General features: G+C 52.4%; 3 protein-coding genes across 5 annotated transcripts in view; 2 read left to right on the top strand and 1 right to left on the bottom strand.

The window, feature by feature from the left end:
- Positions 1-876: 876 nt before the first annotated feature.
- On the top strand, positions 877-6,087 carry RNF39 (ring finger protein 39). The gene is made up of 4 exons (XM_077161181.1): positions 877-1,697; positions 3,342-3,364; positions 3,567-3,658; positions 4,672-6,087. Exons 1-4 carry the CDS (start codon positions 1,140-1,142, stop codon positions 5,250-5,252), a joined length of 1,254 nt encoding a protein of 417 aa, XP_077017296.1. The 5' UTR covers positions 877-1,139; the 3' UTR covers positions 5,253-6,087.
- Positions 6,026-9,289, bottom strand: PPP1R11 (protein phosphatase 1 regulatory inhibitor subunit 11). 2 transcript variants are annotated; one of them, XM_077161184.1, is made up of 4 exons: positions 8,922-9,289; positions 7,696-7,804; positions 7,187-7,278; positions 6,026-6,211 (listed from the first exon to the last, which is right to left on the bottom strand). In XM_077161184.1, exons 1-4 carry the CDS (start codon positions 8,988-8,990, stop codon positions 6,077-6,079), a joined length of 405 nt encoding a protein of 134 aa, XP_077017299.1. In that variant the 5' UTR covers positions 8,991-9,289; the 3' UTR covers positions 6,026-6,076. The 2 variants fall into 2 exon arrangements, with proteins under 2 accessions (XP_077017299.1, XP_077017300.1); XM_077161185.1 differs by having other exon boundaries at positions 6,026-7,278; positions 8,922-9,277.
- ZFP57 (ZFP57 zinc finger protein) overlaps positions 8,774-10,145 on the top strand; it is a 59,729-nt gene continuing 58,357 nt past the window's right edge. The window contains exon 1 of one of the 2 annotated variants that reach the window (XM_077161174.1): positions 8,774-9,493. The gene's annotated coding sequence lies outside the window, so the exon portion shown is untranslated. The remainder of the gene's footprint in view (positions 9,494-10,145) is intronic. The other variant, XR_013175973.1, reaches the window with a different exon arrangement.

Here is a 10,145-nt window from a genome sequence, read left to right as displayed (position 1 = left end):
TCTGTAAGTTTCCACAGGTCTGGGCATTTGTACATTGGTGGATGCAAACATGTTTGCACAGCAGGATGTGTGATCTCAGTTGCAGATGCCTGGATGTTTACTTATTTACAAACCCCCAACAGTATCCAGATATAAATGCCTGGCATGAGAGAGACAGAGGAACCAAGAAGACAAGGCAAGAGGAAGGAAGAGGAGGAAGGAGGGGAAGTAAAGGGGGGGAGGAGAGAGACAGAGAGATGGAAGTGGGGAAAAAGGCACAAGGAAAGATCAGAATAGAATTAGAAAGTAGAAGGAGAGTTCCAGAGATCTGGAACAGAAAAGAGGCAGAATAGGGTCACAGAAAGGAACAAGTTGGAAGGTTCCGGTTATGGATCTACTTCTGGTCATTCCCTTGCTGTGTAAACTTGGGTATTTCCAGTTCTCTGGTCTCAGTGGACTAAAAGAGTTGAAATATGAAAACCCTTGGGTCCATCCTACAGAAGGAGGAACAGAAAAAAAATGGAAATGAAAATAGATGGAAAAATAAAGAAAGACCCAGAAAGAGAGACGTAGGAAGAAAGTAAGGAGAGGCCCTGGGAGCCAGCCAGGTGCAGAGCTGAGAGAGCCCAGCCCCGGCTGCCGGAGGCAGGAGTGTGGGCACCTGCTTCCCCACCCCATAGCTTCAGAGTGTCCTTAAGCCCAAAATAGGTAAGGCAGGAAGAGAGGAGAGAGGAGCTAGGAATTACAGCCATACACCAGCACCCAGAGGCCTGCCAAGGCCACACAAACCAGGATCGGTGTTTCCGGCTCAGTACCGCCAGCAGTAGGTGTGCCAGCCGCCTGGGATGACTCACACCCGGGCGATGTGGGCACACATGCCAAGAACGAGCCTGGACACCCTGCCCACCTGCACCCCACAGGCCAAGGGGGAAGTGAGATCCCAGCTCTTCAGGGGTTGCAGGGGTCTATCCTCCCCACAAATTTTCTTGCCCCCATTGCGCCCTCTGGTGACCACCTGCTCGACACGAGAACCTGGGTGTCCTTTTTTCCCCACCCTCTTGCCCAAACCAAACTAAAGAAGCGGGAGAACCAGATGGGGTGTTACGCAAGGGCCGAATGTTTACCTCCAGCGGAGGCCTCCTCCCTCCCTATAAAACCCGATGAGGTGGGGAGATCTACGGAGAATGAGATTCTGCAAGAAGGGAGACGCAATACCAGTAGAGGGGCAGAAAGTTAATGCGGGAGACGGAGAGAGGGATATCGATTCAGCAAGCAGCAGGGGTAGTCCGCCGTCTGCGCCCTCGAAGGCGGTCGCGGTGGTTGTGGAAGGGGTGGTACCTGGACCCTGGCTCCCCATGGAGACGTCGGAGCTGGGCCCAGGGCTGGTGGAGCGTCTGGAGCAGCTGGCGACGTGTCCGCTGTGTGGGGGCCCCTTCGAGGACCCGGTGCTCCTGGCGTGTGAGCACAGCTTCTGCCGCGCGTGCCTGGCCCGCCTCTGGGGGACTCCACCGGCTCCCGGCACCGAGGCGCCCCCCACCGCTTGCCCCTGCTGCGGTCTGCAGTGCCCCCGCCGCAGCCTGAGGTCTAATGTGAGGCTGGCGGTGGAGGTGCGAATTAGTCGCGGGCTGCGGGAGAAGCTGGCCGAGCCTGGGGCCCGCACGTGGAAACGCCGAGGCGGCCGTATCCCCACCATGGGCTGTCTGGACTTGTACGCAGAGGTGAGGCACGGGTGGGTGCGCCCCGCGGATCCGGGGCTATGGGTTGAGGGGGCGAATCCATGATTCCCAGGGCAAGCGGGGGAAGGGACCTCCGGAGCCAGGTCCCTTATGGAATCTTAAGCAAGGGATGGAGTTGGGGAGAGGAGGGCAAAGGATGAGGGGGCGGGAAACTGAGCCTGGGTCCCCAAGATGGAAGGGGTCAGGAGAGAGATGGACGGATGCCTGGGTCTTGTGAGAAGAGCTGGAGTGAAGCGGTTGGGAAGAAAGAGTAAGAACTGGGGTGGTGGACAGAACGCGAGGGGTCCCCTGGAACCTCTGCGAACAGCGCAGGAACTGGGAGAGGATGCACTGGCCTGCTGCTTCGCGCCTAGGGGGGAAGAGAGCTGGCAGAGAGGAGGGAGGAGCTGGAGGGCGAGTGTGGAGAGCAGAATGAGGCTAGAGGGAGCAGGGGGAAATGGAGTTTGTGTGTGTGTTTCAGAACTAATGTAGGGGAAGGGGAACTGTAGGCCGTGGTGGGGAGGGAGATCGGAAAGGAAGCTGGGGTGGAGGGGCGAAGAATGAAAGGACTGAGTGAAGAAGAGAGGAGGGGACGGGAGAAGCAGGTCCAAACGCCACAGGGGCTTCTCCGGGCTGGTCCTCAGGCTCTGTCCCGAGTTGAACCAAGAGTTGTTTGTTATTGTTATCCTAGGCTCCTCCCAGGGCCCCAGGCCGGGGCAGCGGTGGGTGGAGGCGAAGTCCAGAAGAGCAGCCATCCAGGCCTCTGGCTCCTCTCCAATCCCAGCCCTAAAAGCTCCCTCCCCCACCCACCCTGGCGACCGCCAGCCATTCAACTTCATTCCCTTGCCCGACCCCCGGGCGTCCAGATTCTGTACTGGCTTCTCCCCAGCAGCTTGAGCTGGTCTAGCTTCAGTCCTTTGATGTCTCCACATACCTAATTAGTCTAGGTGTAATTGGCATCATTAGGCAAATCGTCTTGCCTCCCCCTTCTCCACCTGACTGGCACGCTCTTGAACAGTGAGGTGGGGAAGGTGGGTTCCTCCTATTGCGGGTGGGAAGGAAGCATCCTGCCTCCTATCCAGGCTCCCACAGCACTCTGTGGATCTGCTGGGCCTCTGACAATTCTGGCCACTAACCTGGCCAGGGTAAAGACACAAACCAAAAGGTCCAATAAACGCCGCTAGGCTTTTATGACAAGAGGAGAAGCAGCTTTATTATAAAGCTTTTATATACCAACTCTTTGGCCAGTTTACAGCTTAGCCCGAGGGCTCTGGGTGTGTGTTTGGTGTATGTAGTTGACGTAGGGAAGGATGGTGTTTGTGATAAACTCAGGAAGGTGGAGGGGCCACTAAAAAAATACAGAGGATGAGTCTGGGGAGGCAGCAAGGAGTCAGAGGACAAGAAACCAAATGAAACCCCAAAGAAGATGACAGAGAGGGTGGGATTAGGATGATGATGAGAGAGGGCTGATAAGGAAGAAACAATCAGGAAAGGGGGGAAAAGGATCATGGGAGGAGGGAGATAAAGAGGTGAGCTCACTCTGAGAGGTGGAGAGGGGCATACTAAGTTCGCCTGGAGAGGGGGCAGGAGGGAGCGGGCTCTCCACAGTGTGAAGAAGCTCACATCCATGTTTTCTGCCCACCCCAGGATATGAAGAAGACATGGAGACGGTGAGTTCTTTTACTATTCCTTCTTTTCACTATGCGTCCCCACATCTGTCACATTCCCACTGGGCCCAATGCACTCCTATAGGCAGGCTCTGTGGGTTTGGCCTCACCCCTTCTACTAAAGAGATGTGAGGGTGTGGTGGGGGGCATCACAGGGCAGAGAAGGGTCTACTGACTTCCTGACACTTCTCCCTCAACTGCCCAGATTTGATGCCCCAATGCCCAACTCGTCTAACACAGAGGAGGTTCTCCCTGAAGATTACCCAGTGGCCAAAAACATGCTTCATAGACAGACGGGTAAGGAGGGAGGAAGGGAGGGAACTGGTTTGCTCCCTCTTATCTCCCAAAGATGATCAAGTCCTTTTTTGATGTCTAACCTCAATTCCTCATATGCCATCCATTTAACCCTCCTTCCTTTTTCATACACTCACCCAACAGACTCCAGGAGGTCAGCTGCCTCTCAGGAATCTCTGCCTCCATGCCTCTTATCATGCCTCTCCAGAAGGGCGCCAGGACTCCTGCATCCCCCTGGCTGTGGAACCCTGGCCCTTCTCTGCAGAGTTCCTTCCTCCCTCACTCCCAAGGCTGCACTCCACCATTTAAACTGCCTCGAAAAGATGATCCACCTTTGTGGTCACCCACCATCCAACCAACCCAGATTGCTTCTAGCACCTTTAATTCAGAAATCTTTTCTGAAAAGTACCCAATACATACAGGCCAATAGAAATTTTTTCTGGTCCCTTTGGTTATTGCCACCTTCTCTGCTCCACCCTCCCTATAGAGATATATCTCTATACTCCCACCTATTTCTGTGGGTGAGGGGGCTGGTTTCTCAGGATATCCTGGGTTTCCGTGCTTGCCCTCCTCTTTGCCATTTGGGATTCCATTATCAGGTATCAATTAGTCTTTTAGACCCACTGTCCCCATTCTGCTGACCCACCTCCCACACCCCACCTGAGATATCTGTCCTTACACCTCTTTAGAAGTCCTGGCAGCCTCACCCTCCCTCCCCGCAACTCAAAACCTCCCATTTGCTGTGGTATTGTGCCACCTGCCCTGGGCCATCAGGGCAGGTACCCGAGATCAATTCTAAGGAAGTCAGTGGCCCAACATTGTGCAGGTGGATCTTGTCCAGGCCTTATTTTCACGCTGCTTTCACCTCTCTGGCCCTGCAGCCGTCTTTGGAGCTGTTGTGGAGCCTTTTCAGCACCCTTAGCTTCTAAATGCGCTCCACCGCATGTTCTCTGCCCCATGCCGCCTGACTCGGAAGTCACTCTCACTCGGTCCACCCCCTGCCTTCTCCTCTCCAGCCGACCTTACCCTGGACCCTGGCACTGCGCACCGCCGCCTCCTCATCTCTGCCGACCGCCGCAGCGTCAAACTAGCCCCACCGGGGACGCCCGCGCCCCCTGACGGCCCCGCGCGCTTCGACCAGCTCCCGGCGGTGCTGGGTGCGCAGGGCTTCCGAGCCGGCCGCCACTGCTGGGAGGTGGAGACCGCAGATGCCACCTGCTGCAGGGACTCTTCTGGGGAGGATGAGGATGATGGGGAGAGCCGCTACGCCCTGGGAGCAGCCGGAGAGTCGGTGCGACGCAAGGGCCGCGTAGGGCTGTGTCCCGCTGGGGCCGTATGGGCTGTCGAGGGCCGGGGCAGACGCTTGTGGGCACTCACAGCACCGGAGCCCACCCCGCTAGGCGGTGTTGGGCCTCCGCCGCGGCGCATCCGCGTGGACTTGGACTGGGAGCGGGGCCGCGTGGCCTTCTATGACGGCCTATCGCTTGACCTGCTCTTCGCCTTCCAGGCGCCTGGCCCCCTGGGGGAGCGCGTCTTCCCACTGTTCTGCATCCGCGACCCTCGCGCTCCGCTTCGTATAGTACCAGCCGAAGGCTGAGTCTCTGGGTCATCCCCACTCCACCCCATTTCTACCCAGCTACCGTGAGGCTGCATCCTCTTGGACACGGATATCCCGCTCCTTCCAGGAATCATGTGCGCACATCCACTGCCAGAGCACTGAGGACCGCCCCTGTCCACCCATATTGTCTCTTCTCCCCAAAGTAATCACCTCAACTAGCATCCAAGTTTCTACATCCACTCCCAAAGCCAAATCCAACCCCACCTCTCTCTCTTTCTTGACTGTAACCCAGTATTCCCCAGATTACCTCCCTTCTATCCTTTTCTAGTCCTGGTCTGAATTAGGCAAGAGGCCCTACCCCTTCAATATTGATAAAGGGCCCATGTTTACTACACGAATGTCCTGATATTCCACTCCACCTCTTAGTACTGAAGCAAGGCCCAGTGCCTTCTTGACAGCTGTAAGGCTTGGGCTCCCTTTCCTCTCTATTTTGAGTTTCCTCCCAGACAAGAGTCTCCTCCTAAAAATCAAGAGGCTGGCCTGGATCTCAGGGCCCACTAGGAAGCGTACCACTTTATTTTTCTGGATTGGTGGACCAGTTGCATCCTACTCCCTCTGTGACTGCTATGGTCACAGCCTTTATCCATTAAGAACCCTTCTTAAAACTTCTCCTTGAGCATACTCACACAGTGTAACCAAAGGTGCTACCTCTTCTCTCCTGTACCTGGGAACTGCCCAGAAATCCCAAAACAACCTTGTACATAGTCTCTTATCTTTCCCTATATGTATAAATGGGCCCATATTTAACACAGTTTGTGATGTTGGGTTATTTATTTTGTGCATCTGTGGCAATAAATGAGATCTTAGGGTGGTACGGATTTGACTGATCTTTGTAACCGCATGACAAGAGGCCTGGGAAATGACAGGTACCCGAATCCCAGCACGGTGTTCGGAGGGCCAAGAGAGCTGAACATCTGGGTTGGCAGAGGTATCAAAACCTTACAAGAAAGAGAGAAGAGTGTAGGTATACATCCCCATCTCTTTGCTCCCTCTATTTTCCTTCCACCCCCTGGGGACTCATACCCCTAGGACTATATAGGATCTGTCTCAGAAGCTAAAAGACCAAAGCCTTCGGAGACAGTTGACTCTAATTGACCAGTGTTCAAAGACAACTTTGTCAGAAATCTAGATCACAGAAGAAGGGTGTGGAGAGAGGACATGACTATTTCCTGCTCCATTTTCCATTAGAGGTGAGGATGACAAAGACCTCTCCTAACTCCTTCCTAGTGCATGAGGGGAGTGGGCAGGGAAGGAGACGAAGGGCTAGGAGCCTTGAGGTCTTCCAAAGTTCTCACAGCCCACAGGAATAAGAATCAGGATTATGTAAAAAAAGAAAAAAAAAATTAGTGGAAGAGCTCTAAACAGCATTAAAGCACAGCTGGAGCAAGATTGCCTGGAATCTGACTGGGACTCTGGCAGTGAAAGCCGGGGCTGTTAGAAACCTAATATTTGGGACTCAAGTAGACAATGCAAGGGGCTGAGATAACTGGATCCCAGGACAGGTAGTTTGGCAGTGAGAACGAAGGGAAGGGAATGGGACCAAGATGTCTAGATCTCTTAAGAGGGAAAGATGGATATTGGGAGGAGAAATGAGAGCCAAAGGAACCCAGAAACCTGGGTTCTGGTATAGCAGCAAGAAGAATTCCAGGTTTTCTGTCCACCCCCCTTTCTATCTTCTATCAGGCAGAGGAGAGGGAAAGAGGGGACTGGAGAAGAGATCAAACCATGGGTTTAATCCCCAAGTAGCCACATGAATACATTCAGGGCCAGACAGACACAGGAATAGTGGGGAAGAAAGGAATTTAGTGCTGCATTGGTCCTGGAGGGGGCTGGGACGGGTCAGGAGGCTGGGGAGGGGTGGTAGGGGTCAGTCCCAGAGTTGCACGACGCCGTCCTTTGCGGTGGCCACGGACACAGTGTGCATGACCACAGCCCTCCTCTTCCTCCTCATCGCTCTCTGTGGAGCTCTCGCCAAAGGCCCGAGGTTTCTCGTAAATACAGCAGCCTAAATTTGGAAGTGGAAGGGAGAAAAGTAAAATGCACCATGTCTGCTCCATTCCCACTGGATCTCTGAAAATTCCTACTTATACCACCGCCTCTTCCTACATTTCAGGATCCAGCTTCCCCAGGCTCCCTGGAACTCAGCCACCCAATCCCTTACCCTGGACTCTCCTTTTCCAAAGCCCTATTTCTCCCACATCTGACATTTCTTGCCTTCAGGTCTTGGCACATCCCTTTGCTAGCTTCCTCCCTATCTCTTTTCCTCTAATTTTAACCTTCTCTCCTTGATGTCAGAGAACCACCAAGAAAGTGGCTGGATGGTGACCATCTGGGGGCCTCAGGGAAGCCAGTGGATGTGAGAAGGCAGATTTGCAGAGAGGAGCCAGGATCCCAGGGTTATTGAGGGCCAACAGTTACTCACATTTTGATGAGCGGCGCCCCATATGCTCATTGTCCACAGTGTCGCTTGACCATTCCACCTTTTTCTCTGGCTTCCGTTTCCGAAGTTTGATGGTTAGGCTTCGGTTCTCCTAGAAAGTTAAGAGGGATGGGCTTACCTATCTATTCTACTCCCACTGATTTTTCCCACACCCTCCCAGGGGCCTCCCTTCCCCAGTTCATTCTGGTACTAGAGTCATATACCAGAAAAGGCGAATGCTGGGAGAAAATAAAATAGAACAGGTCTCTGGCATCAGGGAGTTCCCTGAGGATTAGTAAAGCACTATTTCCTGTTCTTGATAACAGCTAGTGTACAGAGAAGACAATTCCTAACCTAGGGAAGGTCCCAGCAAATCTTCAAACGAAAATATAATCCTCGCTGTCTTTCCGTCTTCCTCCCCAAATCATTCTTGGTGGTATTAATACACGAAAAAAATTTTTTAGTCTTCAATGCCTCATCTTTGATCTCCCTTTCTTTTTCCAGACCTTTTATTCTTCTCCGCTTTAAGTAAAGACCTCCATTCTCACCTCCCATTCTCAAGTCCAGCACTCCCCATTTCCTATCAATTTATTTCCTGAAATTCTGGCATCTCTGATAATTATAAACTCTTATTAATCTAGAGTTTATTGTGCCCAATGCCACCTTCTTTCTTTGAGAGCACCTTAATCTCTGCTTTTGCAAAAATACTACTTGTTTGTCCATCTTATATCTATCTCTCCTACCCAACTTCTCAAAATATTATCATCTCCTTTTCTCTGTTCCCTCATTTCTTCCACTTCCTTTTACATTCATTCACTCAACAAATATTTGATAAGTATGCTTCAGGTCAAATTCCCCCACAACTGGCCTCCATCCAGAGTTTCTTAGACTCCACCCAGCCCTAACCCAACCCCCATCCCCAGCACCTCCCTTGCTTTAACCCTCCATTTCCTATTCCTTTATACTTATACACTACCGTCCCTCCAAAGCAGCGTCACCTATATTCTAACTCTAACCCCTTATTACGTGTCCCTTGATTAACCTCCTGCACTGTCACTTCAAATATACCCAATACCTTGCGATTCTCCCAACTCCAGTCCTTCAATCCCACTCATCCCATATCCCCAGGGCCAGCCCCTGGAGCAACTCTCCGACACCTATTCCCTCCTTCCCGATTATCTCCCAGACCCCTAATCAGCACCGCTCCCCCCACTCCCCGCCTTTCTCACGGGCTCAGTTGTCACGGTAACCGTTGTCTCAGTGACGGTCTCACTCAGCCCGGCCCCTGCCTCAGCCATCGCTAAGGCTAAGGAGAGGGAGGAGGGATGGAAGGGGTACAAGACACCCTTCTCTTATTCTGAATCTCTGGGGTCTAAAGAGAATCGGTATCGGATTCAGAGTAGTAGCCAGAATCCTCTGCCTTCTTTATTTCCCCTCCTCCTGGGCCTCCACTTCCCCACCCCCGGGGATAACCTGTCCAACCCCACTTCCGGTTCTCCGCTTCCGGGTGTGACGACTTCTGTAGTTCCTTCTTTCCCCGCACCAGCTGCGTCAGAGCGCAGGCGCTGCCAGACTACTTCCGCCATCATGTGACAGAAACTTGGCGGAAGAAGCGTCACTACGTGTGTGGAAGGGCATTGGTAGTGGTGGTGGTGAAGCATTCAAGAGCGGCATGCGCACGCGCAACAGAGAAACGGCAGAAATGGGCGGTCCAGGAGGGCAGCGACCCACCAGGCGCTTCAGAACTTGGTGGGCTGTGCGCCGAGCCTTATTAGCGGCCAAAGGCTCGTGGAATCGATCGGTACGGTAGCTGAGCTCCCGATCTTTAAACCTGGGGTAGGGGGCGAGATGGAGAAAACTAAGGAGTAATAGTAATTGGCCATACATTGGCCTAGTCCCATTCCTTAACGTTTCGCCTGAGAATTAGGGAAACGGTATCTTGGTCCACTGGAAAACACTTTATTAGAAATCAAGCCATCTCTTGCTTTGTCCCTTGCTTAATGCCTGTAGGTGTTCGGGCAAGGCATTTCATGCAGCTTCACAAAACACGCAGACCCTGCCTTTAGTACCCAGTCTAGTGAAGACAGGGCGCTCAAAACTAAAAAATATAAGGCACTGGGGTATAAAAAAGAAGTAAATATCTGTGAAACTGAATTAAATTGCATATGATCATTTGAACTAACCCTGGGGTGGATATAAGACTAAGAGAAATGATCAGAAATCACAACATGGGGCAATTTGTGCTGCAATAAAAATATATGCACATTCTCAGGAACAAGAAAAAAAGTTTTAAAGAAAGTGAACAGGAAAGGCAGGATTTTAAAGAGAGAGAAGCTTACAAAACCAGAAATGTGTGCACTGAAGGAAATGCAAACGGTTTTGTACTTGCAGGTGTACGCGGCTTGACAAAATAGGTAGTAATTATGTGGAAGGGTCTGCTTTGCTGAGAAACT

Source organism: Tamandua tetradactyla, chromosome 5, assembly GCF_023851605.1.
Source record: "Tamandua tetradactyla isolate mTamTet1 chromosome 5, mTamTet1.pri, whole genome shotgun sequence".
Taxonomy (NCBI): Eukaryota; Metazoa; Chordata; class Mammalia; order Pilosa; family Myrmecophagidae; genus Tamandua; species Tamandua tetradactyla.
Note: the sequence above shows the minus strand (reverse complement) of the source record. Positions and strands in the feature narration are given on the sequence as shown.

Excerpts from the sequence above, each read along its gene's own strand:
- RNF39 (XM_077161181.1), top strand. The coding sequence starts at position 1,140 with ATGAGGTGGGGAGATCTACGGAGAATGAGATTCTGCAAGAAGGGAGAC. Across the intron at positions 3,365-3,566 it reads ATGAAGAAGACATGGAGACG|ATTTGATGCCCCAATGCCCA; the intron begins GTGAGTTCTTTT and ends TCAACTGCCCAG. Across the intron at positions 3,659-4,671 it reads CATGCTTCATAGACAGACGG|CCGACCTTACCCTGGACCCT; the intron begins GTAAGGAGGGAG and ends TCTCCTCTCCAG.
- PPP1R11 (XM_077161184.1), bottom strand. The coding sequence starts at position 8,990 with ATGGCTGAGGCAGGGGCCGGGCTGAGTGAGACCGTCACTGAGACAACG. Across the intron at positions 7,805-8,921 it reads TTACCGTGACAACTGAGCCC|GAGAACCGAAGCCTAACCAT; the intron begins GTGAGAAAGGCG and ends TTAACTTTCTAG. Across the intron at positions 6,212-7,186 it reads GCTGTGGTCATGCACACTGT|GTTTTGATACCTCTGCCAAC; the intron begins GTCCGTGGCCAC and ends CTTTCTTGTAAG.